Source organism: Glandiceps talaboti, chromosome 3 (genome assembly GCF_964340395.1).
Source record: "Glandiceps talaboti chromosome 3, keGlaTala1.1, whole genome shotgun sequence".
Lineage (NCBI taxonomy): Eukaryota > Metazoa > Hemichordata > Enteropneusta > Spengelidae > Glandiceps > Glandiceps talaboti.
This window is the reverse complement of record NC_135551.1, coordinates 26,968,674-26,995,724: the sequence shown is the minus strand read 5'-3', so window position 1 is coordinate 26,995,724 and position 27,051 is coordinate 26,968,674. Positions and strand designations below refer to the sequence as shown.

At 35.3% G+C, this 27,051-nt stretch overlaps 2 protein-coding genes across 2 annotated transcripts; both read right to left on the bottom strand.

Moving 5' to 3' along the window:
* Positions 1 to 1,086: 1,086 nt before the first annotated feature.
* Positions 1,087 to 8,958, bottom strand: LOC144433318 (organic cation transporter protein-like). The gene is made up of 10 exons (XM_078121626.1): positions 8,542 to 8,958; positions 6,389 to 6,492; positions 5,591 to 5,745; positions 4,872 to 5,040; positions 4,285 to 4,420; positions 3,988 to 4,100; positions 3,416 to 3,633; positions 2,822 to 2,939; positions 1,844 to 2,053; positions 1,087 to 1,243 (listed from the first exon to the last, which is right to left on the bottom strand). The coding sequence occupies exons 1-10, from the start codon at positions 8,956 to 8,958 to the stop codon at positions 1,087 to 1,089; spliced, it is 1,797 nt and encodes a 598-aa protein (XP_077977752.1).
* A 3,023-nt stretch (positions 8,959 to 11,981) lies between these two features.
* Positions 11,982 to 26,413, bottom strand: LOC144433317 (uncharacterized). The gene is made up of 19 exons (XM_078121625.1): positions 26,377 to 26,413; positions 26,178 to 26,269; positions 25,446 to 25,584; positions 25,134 to 25,281; positions 24,145 to 24,281; positions 23,326 to 23,434; positions 21,599 to 21,686; positions 21,006 to 21,049; positions 20,076 to 20,232; positions 19,214 to 19,323; positions 18,530 to 18,605; positions 17,404 to 17,479; positions 16,534 to 16,652; positions 15,792 to 15,886; positions 15,097 to 15,237; positions 14,736 to 14,865; positions 14,396 to 14,541; positions 13,464 to 13,566; positions 11,982 to 12,721 (listed from the first exon to the last, which is right to left on the bottom strand). The coding sequence occupies exons 1-19, from the start codon at positions 26,411 to 26,413 to the stop codon at positions 12,440 to 12,442; spliced, it is 2,229 nt and encodes a 742-aa protein (XP_077977751.1). The 3' UTR covers positions 11,982 to 12,439.
* Positions 26,414 to 27,051: the final 638 nt, after the last annotated feature.

Here is a 27,051-nt window from a genome sequence, read left to right as displayed (position 1 = left end):
AAAGGCTTATTTTTTATTACATGATATCAAATCACACAGAAGAGAACGTTCTTAGGTTCTTGGGAACGTTCTTCGGAACTAACTCGCACTATGGGAAATCAAAGTGATTTCATCTTGTGCTCCCAAAGGTAGGAATACATAGTTGCTATGGTTACTTTTAAGAACGGATGTAAATGAAAATTCAGATAAAAGCAAACAGCCTTTTGTTATTAACATAGGCATCGCCATAGTAACGTAAATGTTTTAATCAATAGTACTGACATAAAACTTTAAAAGTGTCACTTAAATTTCAAGTAGCAAGTTGACTGTGTTGACACAACGATGACTACAGAAACTTGACGAAATTTAAACAGTAGCAGACGAGCTGCAAACGATACGTAACAGGCTACCTCGACTGCTAGCCGGCCAAGGAGAGTACTGAACTGGGTCAAAGTTCACAATAAAATTACCTCGACTAATTACTCCCTCCGAGGGCGCTTTACTTGCGCTGCCCTCAACCGGACAAACATCTCAAATGAACTATAATGCATGAACACACTGAATCTGAGTTCACTATACTTTCAAAGTCACTCGAGAAAATGCAAATTTGTGTGAAGAGAGGAAATGACCATGATTACAAATGAACTGATTATATTAATTTCATAAAATTTAAATTATCCTGAAGTGATGATGCAGTCATTATGGAGGCAGATACCCTTACTCTACTCCATCTTATAAGAAATTGACAACTTAAGCAAATGAACTAAGGAAAAGTTAGTTATGCATTTGTAGTGTAACTCTGAATTCTGAGTTAGTGTTTCGTCCAAACATTAACTATTTTTTTAAAAATTGCCAGCTCCCAGTATACTATGTTCACATAACTGCGGCCATGTTCTTCGTCCGTTTACTACTCTTCTTTAAGATTTGTAAATAAAATATCAAAAGTTATATTTATAATTGCCTGTCATGTACTTGACGATTGTCGAGGTTAAAAACCTTAAAATTGTTGGTAACTCTTATACAGATGGAAATCATATAATAGTTCCTTTAAACTACAAGAAAATGTTCAGTTTAGTTCCCTTTCTCTTAATCTTGGATTTCTGAAGTTTATGTCTTAATTTTTTCCAATGGAATGTCGACAAATCCATTATTAACTGTTCCATCCGGGGAATCCATGTCGACTTGAACTTCCGTCGTTGCGTGCAATGCAGCCTTCTCGGTATCCTTAGTAACTTCAATGGGTTCCTTTTTCTTTTTAGTTTTCCTAATAAAAACATCAACAATGGTCAGTATCATTTGATTTTGAGCATTTTACCACGTCAATGTCTGATTCATTGATTCTGCTGTGCTCGAAAAGTGTCAAAACGTCAAGAACAACCCTTATTTCTGTCGATGTTTCTTGCACGCGCATATAATTTTCATCATTGTCAATATGCATTCATTAAGCAAGGAAATACTCGTGACATACGGGTTTCCAAATTGCTCGTCTTCGACTCATGGTGGCAAGCTCTCTTATGTCACCTGTATTTTCCTTGCCTGAATAAAGAAAACTAACCTAAGGGGGATTACATGTCTTATAGATCAGTACACTAAAACATTGTCGTGCTCACACTGCACTGCAGGCAATTGGTATTGTGGATACGTTTGTTTACACAAACAAATTATGACGTCATAAGAACTTCTACAAAGCAATGCTGTATCAGCTACTGAGTACATGCTACAAAGGTAGAGTCTGGTGATGTATAGATCACTTTGTTTCGATTTTTTCCAGTGATGATGAAACCTCGAGTAAATGTAACTTATTCAAGCAATAATCATATCTATATCAAATAAATATGTCCATGTACTTGACAACTAAACTTACTTTCCAAAGTTTTCACCTTCTTCAAGAGTCTCTGGAAGTTTTTTATTCAACGTTTCTGGTAGGAGAATAGCAAGAAGGCCGGCGATAACGGAAGTTACTCCAAAAATAATAAGTGGCAGTGGTTCCCATATTGTACCAATTAGAATCATTTGAGGAGCAAGCATACCACCAATACGAGCACACATGGATGACAATCCCATACCGACGTTTCTGGATGCATAATCAAATAATTTATTAGTAGAGAATTACAACCGTTGCAGCCATCTATCTGAGATGCCTGTGGTCAGAACTTTGTTTTATCAGTAGTATACTATTAAATGTTGAGTGTAATGTATCCCCTTTAATTATTATCAGCTAGTTTACGCAGTGTACCCATAATCAATCACAGTCTAGGTCCATCGCTATCCCATCCCGTTGCTCGAGCACCGATATACCGTATGTGTTCCCCTTTAATATGACGTTCATAAAACCACAGTTAATACCTGTCTGTGATAAAACATGATGATCGTCACGTCAACACGTGATTTTAGCTTAAATAGACTGGAGGTGGAGTTCTGGTTGGACATTTGCATATCATAGTCAAAACTGAAACAGATGTACAAATGACTATTAATGAGCGATGACGACAGTCTGTCAATTTGTGATGGATTACTACTGACATGCGCCGTTTGCGCTTCGCTCACAATGGGGTGAACCACATTTTAAGCCTTGAGTCACGGGATTGACTAGACTGGGATGGTGATGAAGTACATCCCTATCAGGACCTAGATTAAACCATAGACCCTCCCCGTAGGTGGAGGGCCTATGATTAAACCAATCACACTTCGAGCCCTTGTGGAAACATTCGCCATCTAGATTATAGTAAGAAGGAGTCCACAATGCACAGAGCAAATCTCGCGTAATTTCTTGAAATGTTTGTTTAGTAAACCTTAGGAACACGACTGGAATTATTAAAAAGACCAGAGGGAATGTACCTACCTAATGGAAGTTGGGTATAATTCGGCAGAGAAAACGTAGATAATAGCAAAGGATGCTGAGATTGCGAACTTTCCAATCATTGACAGTGTAACCCCAACCCATTCTAAACTACTATCACCTGAATGAAAAATAAACATGGTTATGACAATTATATCTGGCCCACGGTCCATACTCAAAATGATCAATGCTACAGTGTACAGAACTACTACTCGAGCTCGATTCCAGACTCCAACTTCCGCCGCCGGTGGCGAAAGTCAGAAGGGCCTGTGTACCAGGGTTACTGAGACTATTTCAGAAGCTATGTCCTTCAATTGTCACATTTGCTCGCCTTAATTTCTTTACAAGACAACGAATACATTTAATCAATCTTTATTTGAAAGGCTCTTTTCCCAACGTACACCATCATGCCAATATTAGGGCGAATATTCACGATCATTACGGAAGACGGAAATGACGTTTGACATGACAACGAGGCTATAACCCTAGGTCGTCTGCTGTATTTCCGAGGACCTTGCATTCCTTGTACATATATTATCGTTACTTGTATAATGTACAGTATTCAAGGACAGTTCACACATATTTGTTTTGACTTACACGCTGGAACAAATACAGTTGATATGCAGGCAACGCCACCTACCACCATTGTGAGGCAGAGAGACCATCGACGTCCAAGACGACTATCTAAGATGAATATACTCATTGCATATGCTGGGATTTCAATTGCAGCTGAGATGAATGCTGCTAAAAAGTCATTGCCGCCTAAATTAGAAGTATTCAGTGACAGTCCATAATATACAAAACTATTGGTGAACCTGTGTAAAAAGAGGTATGAAGGTCAATAAATCGTGTATAAACCTTACTACCTTTCTAAAATTTTGATAATAGGGAAAATCAAATGTGATTAGCTTTGCATTATCTCCAAGTCGAAGACTCAAATATGATATCACGATTCTAGTCTTGTCAAAGTTATATGGTCGATTAAAAAATGTCAAAAGAAGGAAATATGACCCGGTAGCCTGTTTTGCAATATCAAATGACATTCAGAATACAGAACTCTTCGTTATACTAGTATAAAAGACTTATACTATATAGATATTTTTTTAAATATAACCATAGTTTTTTGCCAACTATGTCATTTTACTTTGTAAAAACAAATATCAACATACCAATTGTAGAACAGATTTAATGATTTTGCTCGCATATTAGGTAGTCTGAATAATTCCAAAGCCCCATAGGTCTTGGCTTTTCCTGGTTCTTCGTCGATTACTTTCGCCTTTTTCTACAAAGTATAAATTACAAGAACGATTACTTTAGAAACAATCTGATGATGTATGTATGTATGTATGTATGTATGTATGTATGTATGTATGTATGTATGTATGTATGTATGTATGTATGTATGTATGTATGTGTAATAATCTTGTTACATGAGTAACACTGTATGTACAAATATTCGATCTCACCTGTTGCTCACGTAGTTCGGTCAACAGGTCTTCAGGTACTGCAACTTTGTTGACCTTAGCACATTTTCTGATGATTTTTTCAGCTTCGTCAATTTTGCCCTTTACAATGAGCCATCGTGGTGATTCAGGTATCACACTATGAGTCGGAAAGGGCAAGCGAGAAAAAACAGTCACAGTCATTATGCTCCATTCTTAGAAAGGATGCAACATATACTTAAGTGTAGAAGCAAACATATACAAACATACATCCACTAATGGACTCTAAAACTCACAAATAATGTAAAATATCATCACTGGAAAATTAGTATCAGCAATTGTGTGAGTAGTTACTATAGAAACATGAAACAAGTATAAACATAACAATAACTTGTACATTGTACAATTGATAAAGGGTCTTGTGTGGATGCATTCAGTTTACATATGGTCCATTATGACATAATTCGGGTTCATTTGTATTTATCACTGTTGTCATTTCAACCGGCACGGACTATTATACAACGTATGTTCACGGATATAAGTGGTTGCAAAACACTGTGTACATCCGATAGACAGTATACATAACATTGGGGGTACTTATATCTACTTACAAGATATAGCAGAGGAAGATGATGTTGGGCACTGTAATGACCAACTGTAGTTTCCACCATTCACGAATAAAATATGCATATACAGACATCAACATGTAACCAAAACTAAAGAAGAATTCAATAGATATACCGGCAATGGTTCTTTTTGAAGGCCCAACAAATTCAGTAGCTGAAAAAAACCATAATCAGTTAGAATTAAGTTGTGGTAGTTAGAAAAAATATCACGAGACCTTAAGATGTATTCATTGAATAACCGATAAGGTTATGCGATTACACATTTCTTAAAAGTCAAAACAACACTTATCCGATAAAAATACAAACATATTTATAGTTTTTGAAAAAGTAAGGAAAAACTTTCTTGAAATGAAGAAAGCCATTTATTTTCTTTTTCAAAACATTATTTTGGCTTATAATCATTAAGGATCGAACCATACCAATACAATGATTTGTCGACATCTTTCAAATGTTTTACGTTGACAGTCTTTGAATTTGTATTTTGACCAAGATCAATGTAGTACACACACGTGATACTCGCAAGTTACTAGTAGCGCAACAAAAATTCTCATAAGTGTGGTCTACTGTCACTGTCAAGGGGAAAAGGTCAGAGGTTAATTATTCATGGTAGAGTCTCTTCTTTTGTATTTGATCATCCAGAATTCTGTGCAATATCCAATTATGATTTCACTTTGGTCTGAAATTTATTGTTTGTGGCTACTTACCAAGGACAAACGCAACTAGGAACATTCCATTTGAAGAAAGTCCAACGCCGAATCGAAATATAACAAACGCAATGTAGTTTGGAGAAAAGGCAACAGCAGTTCCGAAAGCACAGAGTACAACGATGGAGATCATCAAACTCTTTAGTCGACCAATCCTAGAAAAGAGAGTCCGTAAGCAAATCATTTTACTCAATTCGAGGGTGAATATTTTCATCACGTTATGCTAACGATTTGATTTCATAATGCAGGTAGCCGGTCTTCCACACGGCAGCAATACTTTGCCCCTTACATTAATTTGGTTTGTGCTCCTACAAATCCGTATTAAAAAAACCGTATATAACATATTCATGTCGAGTTACCTACCATTTCATTAAAAAACCCCAACTATTTTGTTATAAGTTTCAATTCATACGTCTTAGTGTCAGTTTTGGATCCTTACAGAAACATGAGATCATGACATCTACCTCTTTCATTTGTACATGAATATTATTACGCTTGTCGGAGTTCCAATCTTAGCAGATAAAAGAAATTAAAAGCAGTTAAACGCGGTGTCTTTTATCTTTAAAGAATCTTGCTCAAATTGTACTATATAGCAGAAATCACAGTTTCAATGACGTATCGAACATAGAGAATTTCTTTTTATATCAATCAATCAATCAATCAATCAATCAATCAATCAATCAATCAATCAATCAATCAAATCAATCAATCAATCAATCAATCAATTAATCAATCAATCATTCTAAATAACCGACAGTAATCCTTCAAATTATTTATAAACCTTGTTTATCAGCTTACCCATCTGACAAGGCGCCAAACAACAAAGCTCCAAATAAAACACCCGACATATAAATAGTAGATGATAGTGCACCAAGGTAATACCTATCACAAACCAGATCATACTGAAAAAATAAAACAAGGATAAATTTTGAATTTTTGCTACTCTGATTGATACAGATAAAGCATAAAAATGTACGCTAAACATGCCATTTTATTACACAAACTAGTTACTAGTTTGGTTGCGTGTTCTGATTGTTTACGTCAATAGTTAGCATTGTTATTGATCGCTTCCAACTGACATTGTGGTTTGTTTGTTCTCTCTCTCTCTCTCTCTCTCTCTCTCTCTCTCTCTGATGACTATAATGCAATACATAGGATGTAGTGTTTGGATAGACGAATTTGTGAAACACAAACATTTGCAGTATTTTAGGGAGGTAAAAGTCATCAGCGATTTCTACTGTGAGCTTATGTATCTATCATGGTGGTGAACGCCTAATATAAATATGCAGCACACCTCCTTTGTTTGGACTTGATATGTGTTATTGTATAAACTCTTGTTTAAAGTAACATACACTTCAATAGTGACGTCCGTTGTCATTAGCAACGGGGCATTACTAGAGATACCAAACCAAACTGTCGGGTGCGGTTCTTTATTCATAATTATTCACATCTTTTTAAGAGACGATTGTGAGTGACTGACGATTTCACCTATAGTATATAAATATAACGGGTAAATCTTTCATTATGATGATAACAGTGCTTTGGTGTTACGTGTTGTCAACTAATTTGATAATCACTTGATACGAACCAGGTAACAATCTTAATCCGCACGGGAAGATAGACTACCCTCATACTGCTTCTGACGCCATCTTGAACGGAGGGTTTAAGGTCTGAATTTCTGCTATAAAATCAAACAACGTAGATGATAAATTCATGCAGTGTCTTTGTCTTGCGTTATGTTTGATCACCTTTCCAAACGTCGTTAGTGACGTCATAGTCAAATGACAGGGACGAGTTTCTGGAAATGCTCGTCGGCATAATGATATCATTCAGTCTATTATATCGCCGGCGAAGATGCATCACCTGGTCACGTGATAGTATTTTCATGTGGGCAGGCGATACCAGGTCACGTGGAATGATTGTTTTTGATGTTTAAACAGTGCACAACAAAAATAAGATGGCATTTTATGATAACTTCACCGACCTTTGAAAATTACGAAAAGACTATTTTGTTTTGATATATTCAAAACCTTGGCTGGAAAAATAAAAGAATACTGCTCAGAGTTTGTTATCTGACGAAACCCTTTAGATTGATACATGTAACTATTTTCAAATAATAAATACGTAACTTGACCTTTTACTTTATTTTAGTATTATGTTTATAAGGATACTTTTCACGTTGTTGTTTCTCGAAGAACATTATGGGTGGCTTTGGTTGCCTTCAAACTACTGTCTCCAACATCCACTTTTATGAAAACAGTCTGTATCTGTATTAATACGTCAAGTAACTGGCATATGATCGGTGGAGAGAGAGAGAGAGAGAGAGAGCACTTAGTCGAGCTTAATAGATACTTTAAAAGCATCAACAGATCCGGCCTTTACTACACCATCTTCAAATTTGATCGTCTATTGCTATTCGTGGGAAGAATGGGTTTTGAAGCTGCCCACTTAAATGAGTTCATGATGGTGTTATTAAACATGTAAATTTTAAATATAAGGCAGGTAATCAATTTGCCACTTAGATGACCTACATATTAATGAACCCTAAATATGCGTAACAAACACGTGAATACCGTTTGTTGGCATGGTATTAATTACATTGATCTACCTACGTTTACAGTTGTTGACGCGATTTTAATCAGATTGTCATATCTTTGTACTTTTATGCATTCATTGCTTCGCACGTTAATTTACCAGGTAATATGTCTAAAGGAATCCTAGACTTGAAACAGAGCAACTTTTATTTATCCGGAATTTTACAAATCATTTGTGCGACAGCAAACAGAAGAACACGTTATAACTGTTGCACTGCATCTTGGACGGTGCCGTAAAAGAGGCTGTGGTTTACGACGATGCTATTCCGTCAAACGAAACCATATCACAAATTAACTAGTTTCATTCCTATCAACAGATACGCTAAATCTATATTTGCAGCGAAGTCATAGTCTTACCTCTGTGAAGGCAGAAGACTTATAAACAGACTGGTCGTACTCCCATCCCTCGTTACATTTTATAGTATTATTGTTGACATCAATCCCTGGATAGTATTCGACACCAGTTGTATTGTAACGATAACAATTGCTGTATTCGTACGTCGTTCCGCATACACCACTGTCTTCTTCGTACGGGATGGTAAAATTTTTCCACGTCTCCTGACAGAGTTCCTCGGTGACATCGCCACAGTACTGTTCTTCGTAAGCTTCTACTCCCGAGACATAACACCAATAGTCCGTTTCTGCCACCAAAAATACTTGCGAAAACATATGTAAGGCCGGTGGAATTGCCATTAAACATATCAACAAGTATGCACGTATTTGATAACGTCCAAACTCGCCAAGATGCTTCAAAATGTCGTCAAACTGAATCATGTTTGGTGTAAACCGTGGTTAGTTGCTGAATGAAAGATGTTTTCCTTACACACAACTTGTATAATTGAGTTTTGACTGATGATATCGCGTATCTACAGGTCAAAGGTCGATTGATCAGACTAATCCTTTAGTCTAATTTCATTAACATGGTTAAAGGCGTATCTTGGACTTGGTTTGGCCATGGAAGTTTAACGTTATACTTCCATGTTTTGGCAGTGTCGTTTGGAGGTCTTCTTGAAGTACGCATAAACATTGTTTCAACCAACACCTTTAACTTTCATTTTGAGTAATATATACATTGAATTCATAAATGACTTTAGTCTATCAGCTAGCCCTCGGATGTTCTTCCGATAAAATACGACACACAGCCGAACAACGCTATCGAGGATGGAACATGTTCGGGCAGGCCCTCACATGCGAACTTCGTTCGCTTATAGTTATAGCATCGAAAGAAAGCCCGAACGTCTAGCAGCAAGACTAAAATGACTTCAGAGAATATAATGAAATAGAGATACCTATTTTGGAATATGTGTATTAAACGAATCACTCCGACGTCATCAGCGTAATACAGTCGGGTGAACTACGAATGGAATCACCCGACAGTAGACTGTTGTAGATGGGTGGAAGGTTGTATCCACCATCACAGTTCAGGGAAGGTTAGTGTTGTCTGATTTCAATAGACTCTAGTATTTAGGCCAGTATTTGTCTTCTCTGCCCATAATTTTGGCTTGTTCCATGTATTACCCTGATTATGATGACGTCAGAGTGATTCCGACGAAAGCTCCGTACTCTCTTCATACACAGGTTCCAAAATATGTATCTTTATTTCATCATATTTACGAAAATGGAGTCAAGTAGCAATGTCTATTCAGAGGATGTTTTTACATGTCGTATAGTCATTACGTCATAACACAACATGACTATTTCAACTATAAGAGTGTGGAACCAGTAGCTTGTACGGATAAGGCTTGTTGACACGTGAGCAGTAGGGCAACACGAGGTCCAATAACATTTTTGAATACGGTACTGACGTACTCGACTAAATGGCTTTGGGAGGTACATTGACAAGACAAATGTTAGATTTGTAAGTAAATTTCAAATCTATAGCCGCAGAAAATTTACAAGCAGTAGTACCTACTTTGTACAAAAGACATATGTAGAGGAATCGTAACCAAGCGTCTAAATAAATAAATATAACGACGACTAATTATTACAATCAAATGGAAATGAAGTTGCTTTGAACGCTATCTCAACGGCAAGATACAATATAATGAGAACACAGTACAACACAGAACAACATACATGTAATTCGAGATAGAAAGGTCAACGGCCAAGAGCTGGCGAGCACAGGTACGCAAAATGCCAAAACTTCAAATTGTGCTAAATTCACGAGTCAGGATTTTAATATTGTGTTATCTTATATCATCGTCTTCTCATCACACTTTATGTATAACCTAGGTCAACGCACTTTAGTAAGTGCCACTGTCATCTTGTCTTGCTTTGGTATTTTGAACGAGTCAAAATTATTATATTTCGTTTCTAAATTATTCAGCAGATTGGTGGGATTTTTAAAATTGTGTTTGTCCTTTCTAAGGACAAGATTTAGACAAGATATATTTTCATATATCAATTTCCACAACAACAACAACAACAACAACAACAACAACAACAACAACAACAACAACAACCTTAGAAATAAGCAAGTGTTGTTCACACAGCAGATACAAGGACTACACTTATCATATATGTAAAGTATCACAAGATCCTACCATAGACGTTGCGTTGGAGGGCTCTCTCCACTGAAAGTCCATGATTGCACAAAATACTCACAAACATCAAGTATGTATACTTTCTCCATAACGTAATTTTTTAAAAAGAGGTTTGGAGTTACGACATTTCGTCATATCGTGTACACGTTTTGACACCCACAAGTTGTTACCTTGACAACTACCGTCAATGTATGCAAAGTTTGACATGCACATGAATGCATTTCGTTTCCTGATGCTGTGTGCCAATCAGAGGCAGCCGTTAAAGCTAGAGACGACCATGAAGGGTCATTACCCATACAAGCCAGTGACAACAATAAACTCTTTATTTAGTAACTCAAATATCATCAAAAGTAACATAACACAAATGATCAGGATCATAACAACACTATATTAAGAACAAAATTACAAACGCAAAACGATTATGTAATAAAAACAAATCACAAATCTGCAATATATTGGTAAATGGCTTGACTAATAATTGCATACGTTAAAATTTTGCTAATGCTTTAAATTTCAGTGAATGGCGGGGAGGGCGTCATCACAGATCGTAATACATACCAATTAAATCCATTTCTGAGTGGTTTTTGATACATGGTCACTTCAAGTATTTGCGATCACATTAACAGATGAATTTGTATCAATTTGATAACATGTACAGCATATTCTATAGTTGTTGTCCAGAACTGAAGACGACCGGAACTAACATTGCGTTGTAGTTTCAGAAGTCAAAGTGAATGAGATTACGATATTAAGGATTGAGTTTTAAAAATGGCTGTTAGTATCACAGGCTTTATCTAATGAGAAATTGTTACCAGGTAAGAACCTGGACTAATAGTCATTGTCTACAGGTATGCCCGCAGTTGGACAAACTGTGATAAATTTATAATTTCTACTTTAGTGAAAGTATTTCCGTCAATGTGTCTAGTTCGAGTGTAGTGACTAGCGTCTACTGAAACCTATGGAACATACATGTAGTTTACATTTGTGAGCCCTCGCTATTTTAAGGGGTACGCCCCCCCCCCTCTCTCTCTCTCTCTCTCTCTCACACACACACTCACTCACTCACTCACTCACTCACGTGTTAGGCCTTCATGATTACTTGTATATGTATACTAATACATTTCATAGCTGCTGTCTTCTGACTTTGACTTCTCTGTACCAATGTATACATTACTACAGCACTGAGCAATCAAGGTGTCAGTATACTAGGATAGACACAAACTAAAGCTTGTTCGATGTGGTACATTACACAATTGGATCATAGCGGTGTCACTGTTTCTATAATGAACAATATGATGTCCCATACAAACAAGAAAACATGGATGTAGCAGTACAAGGCAAGGCCCAGTCACACGAGGTAATATCAAACTATATATTTGAGCCTTCACATACACAAACATCAGATTGATTCATATATATGTATCAGTAAAACAATAACTTTGTCAGTTTTCCAGCACTGCATGTAAATTATTAAAAGAACGATTCTTAATGATTAGAATTTCACACACTATGACTACTTTATTTACAACAAATTTAAATGTATTACTAGTAAATGATTGTTGTACTATATAGGGTTTGGTCATCAATTGCTACAATATAAAGGTAAATCACTAACACAACAAACATAACACTCACTAACAAATTTGGATCACTTAGCTCAGATCATACAAAAAGTGTCTCTGGCAAGGCACCATAATACGACATAGTTTTCATTAATCTGACTGCCACCAGGCATCTGACTTGATTCTGCTACTACGGAAATCTTCTACTAATTTCTTTACACTTGTATCAGTTTTCAAGAGCTCCCTGCCAAGTGGTTGCCTAGCAATAGGATCTTCGGCACTCTGCGAAAGAGAAGCTTCGATAGCATACCGTTCATAGACATGGCCATAGGGTGTTCCCACTGGATCTACAAATAGTTCGTTGGTCAATGGACACTTCAGATGTTGTGGTAGTGGTACTTTGGCTCCTCTTTCTTCACTTCCCAACATTGCCTGCAATACGAAAATAACAACAAAATAATGCCAATGGCACTGTAGCTAAACTGATCAAAAGGTTTATTCGATGCTTATAAATCGTGTAGCATTCATCATCAGGTGTAGCCTAGAATTATTTATCATCTACATATCCCAAAGAACAATCAGAATTTGAAATCTTTATCGAAAACCGTATTTGTAGACCTAATTTGCATATCAGCAACTGTAGTCAATATATTGTAGACAATTTCTAGAAACATTCACTAAAGACTACATTTGACTTATGACTAAAATCACACTTTTAGCTATAATAATAATAATCTACATATTAGAGGGAACACCACTCTAGATAGTAACAGTATTTTCTGGAGGGTCACCTTATGGTTTTCCATCAAATATATTTCATAACAATAATTATAAATCTACACACCCCTAAGAACGTTCCCACCAAATTTCAGACCAATCTGCCCCGACGTTTTTGAGTTTAATTTTTTTTACCGAAAACCCATATCACACTTGTGATGCAATATTTTGCTTTGAACAATTTCCCAAGTAGACACCAAAAGTAATGTCCCACAAAATAGCAAGGCAATTGGTCTGGCGGTTTTTGAGTTTAAGTCGTCCAAACACACACACACACACACACACACAGACGGACAGACAAACAGACACCGCTCGATGCCTATAGCACTACTCAACCTTATCAGTTCAGTTGTGCTAAAGAGGTTTATTATGCCAATAAAAATTCCGAAGTAATTACCCGCTGGTGTTGTTGAAGAGTTTTGGATGCATACATATTTTTGTTACTCCTGGCCTTCTCATAATACGTTTCCTTACTGGCAAAGTATTCTTCAGCCAAAGTACTGGAGAAAGATAACATGTCAAGTGAACAGAAATTACATGAAGCAAGCAACTTAAATCACATCATATATAATAGTGTTAGCTTTTATACAGCACTTTCTAAAAAAGCTTTGCAATTATTACTTTCACACACCTATACAGTATACCAAAAATACTTCCACAACCCACTGGAGAGCATACAATCCATTGCAGCCTGTGCAAGTGCATAGGATTAAAGCATTCATATTGCAGTTGGGTTGACTGGGCAGGAGCATGGTTCAAATCTTGCCCAAAGACATAATGGTGACAGTAGAACTCGCTGACCTGAACCCCCAAATTCCAATTCTCAGTATCTGCAATAGCTTTTAGCTCATGATAGAGGGTCAAAATAGAACAAAGTGGGTTGACTTATTTTCATGCGTACCTATGATAATGAATGTGAAGCACGTGGAGCACAAGTTATGGTGTTGACCAAGAAATCGAATGTTCATTATTTTTATGATGTGCCTAAGGAGTAACAATCTATTTCTGGGACCAAAAATTGCATACATCATGCTGTCCACTATAACCATCTGACCATCAATGACTTCATGTCTGTTTATTCCATATCCATTACAACAAGCCCTCAGTGTACAGCAATATACAGGAAAAATATTTCCACAACTTTCGAATTGTTTGCACACATAATTGCAGCAGATGGGTGAGAAAAATTGTGATGTTTTAGCCCAAACCGAGAGTCATTCCTTGGCAATAACACCCAGGGGTTAATGTACCATCATTAGTGCATCAGTACATACAAGGGTACACTGCAAACAAATAAAGTATGACACTTATCAGTCAAATAATTGTTACCTGTCAAGTGGGTCATCAGGTTCTGGTGTAATCAGCAAACCAAAGATACACACCAATATAGTATATATTGATGTATCAGATGTGTAATCTCTGTCAAATACACTGTGACAAATACGACCAGCTGCATTCACATTACAATGGTAGATCTAAGAATGAATGGTTAAGGGTCTTCATTTTGATTCAATTCCCTGTGACAATTTATATATTTACAAATATCAATGCAAACTATCAAATTATACAATACAGAGAAAAGCATAACAGTTAATAATATCCTGTCATTTAGTAATCTTTATAGGTAATTTTGTGAGTGGCACATCCCAAACAGACTTTAGAAGGATACAGGAGTAATAAACCTTATCACTGGAGGTGCCACTGGGTAATTCTTGGTGAAATCAGCATACAGTAGGAATACTCCACCTTCATATGGTGTATCCGGTGGTCCAACAAGTAAAATGCGCCAAAATCCAACACTGTAAACATAAACAGAATAATATATTTCAGTGATCTTAACTCTCTTCAATGCTAGTGGAAACTGATTTACATTATGAGTCACTTGTTTGTAAATTTTACCAAATTCTTCACATATCTCAATTATTTTTCTCTAAATATGTTTCTCATTTCTTTTACTGTTAATACAACATTTAGAATTGACAAATCAAGGCAACAATCACAAAATATGTCCACATATTTGTCTAACTTACTTATCTTCACATGGAAACAAATGTATGCAAGCATGTGGTGATCTCTGATAGGCAGATAGCTCACGCAGAATTCTCTTCACTCTGATTGGTGCAGATGTTGTGCCTCCAATGGGAGGAGACTTGGACACTTTGTTTAATATCCTGGAATGATAAGATGGCACAAACTGGTTAAATAAATTGTGTTCTTTGGAAAACTGTCTGGGGGATGAAACAAACAAAATTATTTCTCAAATTTCTCAGTTTTCCAAATCTGCTTTTCTAGCAATGACTTCATTTACATTGTTTTTGATAAGATATGTGTTCTCATCATTATTACATGTGTGCCGTATCGGACATTACTTGCACTGGTGTGTGCATGCATACGAGTGGTATTTGCACTGCAGTGCAATACTGACTCATGATTGCATACCTGCATGCAATGATATGCAAATGAGGATGTGACTGGTTGTTCTACATAAAAGCATGTGATCGCATAGTGTCATTTCAAATCAGGGGTGTGCTTGCAGTTTTTTCTGCTGCACTTTCACTTGCTATATTCGTGAAAATACCACCCAAGAGAACACTGCAAGCACTCATACAAATACCCTGACTACCTTCTGTCAAAGTATCATCATGCAATACACAGTTCATTGTGGTGATTTGACAGTTGTTCGGTTAAGTAGATTTACATAGCTACATAATCAACACTGACTTACACATGTGCTGGGGAGACAGGTTTAGTGATATCATCTGGTACTTTATGAGGTGGTTGTTTATCATATGGCTTCATGGAATACCTGTGAAGGTCAGCCTGTATAGAGAATAATACATAGTCATGATAGTGATATTATCATACAGCTTTGTAGAATACCTGTGTAGGTCAGCCAGTGATATTATCACGGTACAGCTTTGCAGAATACCTGTGAAGGTCAGAGTGATATTATTGTATATATGATTGTATTCTTGAATACTTGTGGAGAACTTTAAAAAGAAATGTTGAATTTCTCCTACTTAACTGATATACCATACTGAGCTAGATGTCTTCTGAATACTAAGCAGTCATTCGGAGTGTATATAGAAGGAATTTCTGGACTGATTTAAGGGGCTCAAGCTGAGTTTATAAGTTTTTAAAACCACATACCAGTATAATGTTAATGTTGATGCATACCTTCTATGACTTCACAATTGTCATACGACAATGTTAGAACAGTTAATTACACAGTAGGATTTCCTACATATTTTTTATACGTATGATAAATTACATCATCTGATTGTTTATGGGACATATCTTAATGCCAGGTTTGAATTCAGTCAATTACAAGTGACGGTTAAGTGTGCAGCAGTGAGTAGAATACTGTGAGTACCTTTTAAATATGCACCAAAAACTACATCCAAATACGTATAAACTCAGCTTGTGCCCCTTTAGTATCATTATTCTATGTTGAAATTCACATATACCTTGGTAGCAATGCGAGACTTCTTGGCAATGTCCTTTCTAGCATTGAGAGAAAGCACGGTTTCCATTTCAAATAGTTTCAATCCTTCAGTCATTGTCACTGGGTTGAAACAACAACCTCCTGTGAAGAAATCAATTATCACAGATATAGCATTCTCGGAAAATTTTTCAATAAAATTCATATGATAAAATGGTTTTGATGGCATGGTCGTAACACTTCAACCCTGTTTTGAATGTGACAAACAATCTCCATGATGCAGAATCTGGGCTTCAAATATTGAATTGAGTTGTTTATTCAAAACATACAAAGAGAAAAACAGGTCCACTTAAAAGAAAGAATTTATCAGCAGGATAATATAGCTGGTGATGACCACAGAAATAATTTGATCTGAACTAGTCATCAAGACTATGACCCCGATAAAAGAAATATACAAGTAATAAATACATGTAAATATGTACAGTGCAATTAATAAAAAAAAATGAATAGCAGTGGTAATAAATAAACTAGGGATTATAGAATTATTCATAACTTTTAAATTTAAGGTATAGTATAATATTTGGTAATATCATCATCATCATCATTATTATCATTATCATTATCATCATCATCATCACCACCACTACCATCATCATTATCATCATGATCACCATCACCACCATCATCATATCACCATCACCATCACCATCATCATCATCATCATCATCATCATCAAATATAAGATTGTAGGTACAAGTCTAACTTGAAGCGGTTTTAAAATTCCTAGAATGACATGCATTATACTATGGCTGACACTATAGTAGTGTAGACTTTATTATTTTAAACATATTGGATACATTTATTTTTGAAAATTCAATAAAACAAATGAACGTACCTGAAGATTTTGAGAGACACTTGGCAATGTCGTTACCATAACCAACCAATACTGAATCCAGACAGACTTTGGAGGCCTAAACAAATGAATTTTGATATATTAAAAACTGAGGTTTGTAATATTTGAATGAGTTTAAAATACATTAAATGGCTATGACTATACAAGTCCATTACTCTCTTAATATGGGCATTTGAGCATGTCAACGGAATCTGCTTGTCCAACACTGAATGTAGATAGCAATTATTAGAGGCCTGCAGAAATAAATTTGATAATAACAATCAAGGTAATATTTGAGTGAGTCTAAAATACATTAAATGGCTATGACTATACATGTAGATTACTATCCCAATATGGGCATTTGTACACATGGATGCAATGAATGGTAATCTGCCTGTCATGACAAGGTAGGGTAACACCCCAATCCTAAACAGCAAACACACATATTGGGGTTGTAATATTTTCACTATATGCCAAGGGAACATTTGTATGATGGGAAATATATACTGATTTTTGTATTGACAGCAATGTAAGCTTGCCATCCAGTTATTTGAGAGTAGCTTGTACAAATACTGATTTTTAAATGGGAACTTCTTTTTCTCATGCCCATGTTCAATATAACATTTCAATTTGATTAGTCCAAAAGTAGTACTACTGTTTGAAAGTGTTACAACTTAGGTAATCTAGGCTTTGGTTTATTAAAATCGACGACACAAACTAAAACTGTGTGATGTGGTAGACTACAGAAGTGGACTGTGGGTGATAGCGGTTCCTCTGTTGTGCAAATCTGATCACCCTGTGATCAAGATAGTGCGAGTGTAAACATTGGAAGTCCTAAACAGTAAATAAAAGTTCACAGAACAAGCTTTCAGAAAGCCACCCTACTGAGACCATAAATAAAGCAACATCCATTCAATACCTTATCATGACATGTTGGGACAATAGTCTTAGTTTGTGTCTATCTTTAGTAAACCAACGTCTCTACTGGGGTAGGTTATATTTATCCTGTACAGTGCAAATTAAATGATTCGTGCAGCTATTCTACCATTTAACTTATATACTGGACTTGATAAAGTTTTCAAGCATAGTTTGGGAGTAATAATGAGTGTACATTATATACATGATATACCTGGAGAGCCTTGGCAGTTTTAAGATATGTGGTCTTAGAGCCTTGATCCTCTCCATCTGTCAAACATAGTATTCTTCTGTACGTGGGAAAACAATAATGATAAAATCATATTTTTTAAACACACTCAAATCAATTGCATTTAATTCCTGATATTGTCTTGACTTCTTGGCAGCTATGTTTCAACAGATTATTTAGTAAAATATATGAGAGGATCTTTGTAGTTATGCCCCCCCCCTCCCCTCCCATACACACAACTTTTCTACTCTAAATCCTTGAAATTGTTAAATTTTATGTTGGTATCACTTTAGGTTTGGATAAACATTGATTGTCGCATACACATTCAATGAAAAACAGTACACTAGTTAGATTGCAAGATATATAAGTTGTGCTGTGCTGTCCTCACCAGTCTGCTCTATCCTGAAAGGCAAGGACCAATGTGTGCTGTGAGGATGTCCCATCACGGCTTACCTTAATACAGCTTATACACCAGAATGACTTACAACTTGAAGTAATGATAACAATTCCAACATTAGGATTTGATATATTTTCATTCTCATTTTTTCAGAAGTCTCAAGATTGAAATTCATATAAAAAAGCATGATATGTAATTATTTAATTTATCTCTCAGGAGAATACAGGTGTTGGATTTGTAATCACAACTAGTAAAAAGGTTGATGTACTTACTTTGTACAGTTTGGGTACGTGACACCGATTTCATCCAACTGGGAAACAGCATTGACAATAGCATCATACATTCTAGTCTGGCCCACTGCGACTAATTCATTAACATTTTGCTGGAACAACAACATAATATCAGAATAAATTGAGATAATAATGTCCATGTAGAAATATGGTTTACAAGGACATGCATTAATTTACGTAGTTATTACAATTTCAAAACAGTAATTCTCAATTTGGCAGATGTGTTCACTTTACTTCTTGAACAACAGACACGAAACGTACAAATACACACACTAAACATACAATAATGTCTAGACTGTTGGCTTAAACAGATGGCTTAAAGGGAAACACCACTCCAGGAAATGAAGGTGGAACACCATTGTGTCATGGGTCTCAGCAGACATGAATATTTATTAGATGCACACTGAATATTCTGACTCCAAAGAACATTTCATTCAGATCAAGTCATGAATATTCAGTGTGCATCTAATACTTATTCACAACTTCTAAGACTCACAAGTTCCACTGAAGGAACAATAGAGGTGAAAAAAGTTACAATTTGGTTTCTTGGCAAACCAAGCGAAAATTATATATGTGATTTCACTCAAATGACTCTCCACAACCCAAAGTTTATTAAAATACCTTTATTTGCTCGAGTGACTCTTATTTTTTCTAAAACAGATTGCATCCTGATAAGGACTTCGGTAATGTGCAATTATTTCAATTACGTCAATGTTAAAAGGAGATGACTTCCTAGCACTGTCAAAACCAATTTCGATGATTAATAAAATGACATTCCAATCAAGAATTTTGATTCCACAGTTATATGAAACACACTCCAAATGTTTTGTATAAGTAGGTATACCTTGAAACTTTCAAAAGCTTCAGTGAACTCCTCAACAACTGTGACGTATGAGTCAAACTGTGTAAGTGCGATAATATGGGCAAAGTTGTACGCCATGCTTCTGTTAGCAAAGGCATGGAATAACTGCTTGGTGGCATCAATCCTTGTCATACCTTCACTACAGGGATATTAAGAGAAATAACATTTCATGTATAAACTATCAGTTATTTGATAACATAAATTTTACAATATGTGGCACCATATTCAAGATATTATGTTGTTGAGAAGAAAAGTAATGACAAATAAAATGTATCATACAGACTGATTAGATGTAAGCAATTTGCCTGGCGCAGAACATGTTATGATAAGATTCACTGTATAGTAAAATTCAATCACCAGTTTTTCATTTATTCACTTACATCTAGTGCCTGTGTCATGCTGAAATTTACTGGATTTTAATATTCAGACTGCCTCATGGCTTAATTGTCATTTCCACAATATACTAAGTAATTTATTTGGTTTTGATTTTTCAAGACAAAGTTAATATATTTAATACAGAAGCTTGAAGGAGATTAACATATCATTTCCAATATGGCCACTTGCAAACTGTATGACCAAAAAGAAAATGATATCAGTGTTGTACGCTAAACTAATAAAAATTCTGTAGGACCTTAAATACATCACAGTGCTACAAATGTGATAAAGTTGGGACCTCATCACACATGAGGGGAATATTTTTGGGGCTAAAGAAGTTGTCTATACCCCGAGTTGTACCAATAAGTCATTGATGTAATTGTAGGTAGTTTACTCCCCGTGCAGTATCAATATTTATAGGTGTGAATATTGAAGGGGTTTGGCACAGAAATAAACCTCTCATAAAAGTAGATACTGAAAAATGTGTACTGGTATGTTAGGAAAACACCATGATATTACATGTAGATATCAACATACCCAAGGCAGATTTCATTCATTGAAGAGCTGGTATCAAATAAAACCTATGGGAAGGAATAAACAATTATTTCATAGTATAGTTGTACAATAGATCTTTTGCTGGTTCCATGATGCATTGCACATCTCTCAATACAAAGTCATATATGTATTGAATACAGGTTTGCATGCACCACTCAGGGGATGGTTGTCACCTAACCATACTCTGGGTTCTGTGACTGGTAAAATCTCTCTCTGTCATTAAAGACATTTAGTCTTTGTTCTATAAAATCACTCATAATCAAAGAGGTCAACATGTCTTTCTATAATTTCCTGATGAAAATGTTATTTCAAACACAATAAAGACAAAACAAGACTAAATGTCACTACATAAGCAATGTCCTCTCCTCAATGCATCTTGGAACTGAAACATCAACTATTATAACCATTTGACAACTACGGGATATTTTCCATACAATCCAGACAGATACATATTAAAACAATAGAAGGAAAGTAACAATTCTACTGGAGGAAGGAATAAACAAGTGCTGTAGATCAAGAATCACTACCACTTTACTTAAGATATGGATAAAGTAGATTTTTATCAATATACTCACAACTATGGCTTCAATTGGTTCTCGTGTGAAGCTGCCCTTTCCGGCTTCCTTTGAACAGCTTACATCTGAGAATGGATAGTCCTTCAAGCTGTATAGAATTAAATAATACAAGATTTAGGATTCCTTCTTTACAGAAAGTTTATATTTAGTAAACTAGTTTGTCGTTTTTTATTTTTGTTTCAATGTCTACCTTCAATCCACACAGTTTAATGTGTTACAAATGTTCGTTTTCAAATGAGCTCTTTTTTCTCTCAGATTATTCTCTATACAGACATCCAATCCACCCTGAAGTATTATCAAGGTAGAGTTGGAAGAGTCAGACTACCGCCATCAACCAATCACATATAAAAGTACTCGATAATGTTCCCACGAAATACCACAGAAATTGGCCAGGCATTATAAGACTTTCATTACACAAACACACACACAGACAGACATATATTTTATATATATATATATATATATATATATATATATATATATATATATATATATATATATATATATATATATATATATATATATATATATATATATATATATATATATATATATATATATATATATATATATATATATATATATATATATATATAATATGTCTGTCTGTTATATATATTTATAACATTACAAAAGTGGCTGTCCTTACACACACTAATTCAGAAATCATACTTATATTACTTTCACATGTTGTTTAATAACTCATCCGAAATATCTGGCCATATTTTCCAGGTTTAAAGAAATGTAGGGCAAGTCAGGTCAAGAGAAACATAACATTCACTAGTAACCAACCTCACACATACTATTTCAGAAATGATTCTTAGTATTATTTTCCAACCTGTTTAATTATTCACAAGATATACAATTACCCAGTATGGTATGATAGATTGACTTGTCAGTAGACATACGTGATGATATAAATTTTATCTTGTAGCAAGACACACTGTGATGGAATATTAATGAATAATACATTTCTAATAAATCAACATTTTTTAATTATTTATCATTTTTTTTTCAGCAGATGAAAAAGTCTATTTAATAACATAGGTGACAATACAAAGTTCACCTTGTAGCAAGTATTAATGAATAGTACATTTCTAATAAAGTAACACTTTCTAATTATTTGCATGCATGCATAGACAGACACAAACACTCATGCATGCACAGACAGACAGACACACAGCTGCACATACATTCGTGCATGCATGCATACATACAGACACACACAAACATCCATGCATGTACAGACAGATACACACAGCTGCACATACATACATACATACATACATACATACATACATACATACATGCATGCATGCAGAGACACACAAACAGAGTCACAGACATCCTTGCATGCATGCATGCACACAGACAGACACAGACACAGACAAAGACACCCAGTCGTACATACATACATCCATACATACATACATACATACATACATACATACATGTAATCATGCCTCTAGCACTACAGATCATGAACCTCTGGTCAGTTGTGCTAAAAACTAGGTTTGAGTTCTGCCAATAAATAGCAATGGTTAAGTATGCTTCAAAATACAAGTACATGTTTTAATTTATGCAGAAACGCTCTCCTCTCTAATATATAAACTTCACTTGTGCTCCTTTTAAGGATCACACATTACTATTGAATAAAGTTATTAATTTCTGCAGGATTTTTGCTACAGAGGGGTGGGGGGGGGGGGGGCTCACATTAGTTTGCTTACCTTAATGCCATTTCATCTAAATCAACATTCTCATTCTCCATAGAGATTGGATTCCATATCCCTGATGATTTCACACCTTTAGTTGGTCCAGTATAAACTACCATATGAGCTAGTAAAATAATACAATTATAAAATTATTCAATCTCAATATATCCAAAAAGGTTGCACACCTAAATATTTGGTTAGCATGCTTTCTCTGTTGTGGCACTAATTGTCATTACAGAAACCATATGTGTTGTCTGAAGTCCATGTGTGGAGGAGATCTATTAATGGAAAGGCAACTACAATGTGAAGTGAATTCTCTTTGAGACTCACATTAATACATCAGTCACCCAACCTGTTTGCTTTTAAATATAATCTTAACAAACAGATATTTTGAAGTACTTTTATCTTTTATTTCAGCTCAGCACAAAATACCACATGCATTAGAGTACCACAATGGCATTCATGTGTTTATCCAAAACAGTAAATTTACAAACAAAATTTAATATATCTATGCATTCACGCAGTTGCTCACTCATTTGCAAGCCAGTAGGCAATGATGTGCTCGATATAGCAATGCAGTGCAAATACCACTAGAATAATCATGATCATAATCTGTAATTCTTATAAAGCGCATTACATTAAAAATAATCTCAATGTGCTGGACAACTGTTTGGAAAAACAAAAACACACATACAAGACAACAAAAATACACTATCTGAAATTAAAACTGTTTAAAAAATATAAATAATAAATATATATAAAAGAATATGCACCCATGCTAATAATTGCAGGTGCATATATAATAATAGACAACAGTATTTATTTAATACTGACCTTCACTGTTTAAAGTGAGTCTTGGACATGATAAAGAGTAATCTTTAAGTTTCAGAGGTGGATAGAGTGTCAAATAATCAACAGATGAGATTCTAGCTGATAAATCTCTCAGACTTTCTCCTTTGATATCCATACACCTGATAAATTGAAAGCAATACAACTTTTTATTATGAAAAGGTAATTTATCGTTTTAATGACAATAAAATCTAGTGAACAAGTTCTGCCTCCATTCAATTTTTGGCCATGTTTAATCAAAAGTTACAAGGAAACGGATTTCTGATACACAATACAGAATAGACAGAAGACAGAAACCCATGCTGTGTGAGTGCAAGTATGGTGTGCTCAGGGTATCTGCGTAAGTGCTTGCCATGTTCTCTGTGGCCATCCTCTGATGAGCACAGTGAGTGACATTACAGTAGAAAACACTGCAAGCTTGAGGGCAAGTACCCCAAATATCCATACTGAGACTCATGTGGCATGAGATTCTGTTATTATTACACATGTTTATCCAATATGGCAAATTTCAGTAAAAATCTTACAGTAAGATCATGCAATTTCATTTACAAGGAATGTCCATGCCTTTGTTTGCATATCATTTGGATGCAGGAAATAATGTTTTCAGTATTGCTACAGTGCAAATACCACTAGTATGTGCAACACTGTGTGCCAGTATAATCACTTGTATATACATTTTATATATTATTACCATATTTAACATGAAATACACCCTATACTTCTATAGGACATAGCTTTCATGAAATTCACTTAGTCTACACAACTGCATCATTTGATTTTGTAGCTTACTGATATTATTATGGTCCAAGTCATATTTTATTTGGACATACTGAATCCAATTTTCCTTCCATCAAATGCACTCACACGACATGACATAAACAAATAAACATGGCCGTGTTTGAAGATCACATGGAATCATCTCTACATAGATGGAACTCGTTTGTACACATCCGATACATAATTGACAGACTTACTCAGGTTTGTAGTTGGCTGGCATATTCCACTCATAACAGATAGTAGTAGATATACCCCAACAAAGGAGAAAACGTTGGATGTCACCAGCTGGTTCTAAGGTCTTGGCAGCTGATTTAGGAAGCTCCTTTTGCATGATAGGTTCATTGGCTGGTAAGAGAAGTTGAAATAATTTGTGCAGGAGATTAGACATATAGACCTTTAACTCCAAACATAGATTTCCATGTATGATGATCTTTAGACATAAGTTAGAGAAAAAGACAAACATAAATACGAACAGCTAGAAATATGACAAAAATATTAATCAGTATTACCTTGAATCTGTTGTAATACTGCTGATTTGTCCCAGACTTCATCAATGCCTTGAATTCGGACTGGTTCTCTAAATCTTGTCCATGTCAGTGGACACGCTAGGTTGACCACACTGTATTCCTCTGACACATCACCTAATGTCTAGTCACAAAGGATAATCTTTAGAAAACTGGGAATCAAACTCATCAGCGTCTCACATAATGTGTCTATCTCAGTATTCTTCCAAACCATTCCTTTCAATTATCAAAAACTCCTTTTTGGCTTAACTGAACCTCAACAATTTCACCATCCATCCAGCCATCCATCTATTGAATCATCCATACAACCAAGCAAGCAATCAACCAACCACCCACCCACCCAACCAACCATCCATCCAGCCAGCCATAAAACCAATCAACCAACCAACCACCCAACCAACCAACCAACCAACCAAACAACATCCTTCCATACAGAAACCCCCACCAACAATTGCATATATTATTTTCACATCTTCATTTATGGGGTTAGTGGTTCATGACACATAAAAGTTCATGGTTTTTATTCAAATTGTTTAGGTTTTCAGGATGGAAAGATGATATAAATATTTCCAAATAATAATTCATCAACAGAAAATGAAAAAATAAAAGATTTCCATTTTTCCTTTCATTGGCTTTAAGATGTAAGGATGGTTATTTTCATATATTTCATGTCTCTTCTATTTGTCATCTCTAACTTTACAAGGAATATTCACCCACCTTAAACTCTTGAAGAATGTACGCCCAACAGACAGCAGAGTGTTCAAATACCCTGTTATCTGGAACACCTTCATGTTGACTACTGGCTGGTTCTAAAAATTTTACACAAAAGAGTGCAAAGAAAACTTAGGTTTTATAATAACATTCAATATCATTAGTATATTTTTGAAACTTTTTGTAATTCAAAGCTGGTGCCTACTTCCCCAGACATCAAAATCTGCTGGACAACTTGCCATGTCTCAAACTAGTAATAATACTACGTAAGTTTTATTTCAATGTGTTCAGGGTTTCATGATTGGAAGATGATATATTTCACCATAAATAAATTAAATCCAATATGGCTGCCGTGCAAGTTGTCCAATCAAATTATCTGTTGCAAATTGTAAATCCTCCCAACTTTTTGATGGTACGAGCTAATATAAATTTAAACTTTTAGGCTACTTATTGAGAAAATCATGGCACTTTTACAAAAGAAGGGTATAAATGTAACTTCAAGAAGTTTAGTAAACCAAATGTGGCCAATAAACCTGGTACAATAATGTTTCTCTTTACAAAAGACAAAACTTACAACATGTAGGCCAAAGCATTGAAAGAATGTCAAAATTGTGAAAACAGGTCATTCCTAATATCTAATTTTAAGTTGTAAAGACACAAAGTTTCTAAATTTTGTTTAAAATCTGCAACACACCTTGAAGAGATGTTGGAAGAATTCTTCTGAACAGAAAGTACAAACCCTCAACTACAGCAACCTGTAAATAGACATTGATATGTATGGTGAAATTGATCTCATGTTTTTATCCTGTTCACCACAATGGACATAAATATTTTGATGTTAAGAAATGAGGGTTGTTTTCCCTTAGTACTACAATCTCAG

Coding starts and splice junctions, on each gene's coding strand:
- LOC144433318 (XM_078121626.1), bottom strand. CDS start 8,958: ATGATTCAGTTTGACGACATTTTGAAGCATCTTGGCGAGTTTGGACGT. Junction 5,041..5,590: donor CCTAGTTGCGTTTGTCCTTG/GTAAGTAGCCAC, acceptor GGTTTTTTTCAG/CTACTGAATTTGTTGGGCCT. Junction 4,101..4,284: donor CCGAACTACGTGAGCAACAG/GTGAGATCGAAT, acceptor TATACTTTGTAG/AAAAAGGCGAAAGTAATCGA.
- LOC144433317 (XM_078121625.1), bottom strand. CDS start 26,413: ATGGCAAGTTGTCCAGCAGATTTTGATGTCTGGGGAA. Junction 16,653..17,403: donor GTGTCTCTCAAAATCTTCAG/GTACGTTCATTT, acceptor ATTTCTTCACAG/GAGGTTGTTGTTTCAACCCA. Junction 15,887..16,533: donor AGTCTCGCATTGCTACCAAG/GTATATGTGAAT, acceptor TTCTCTATACAG/GCTGACCTTCACAGGTATTC.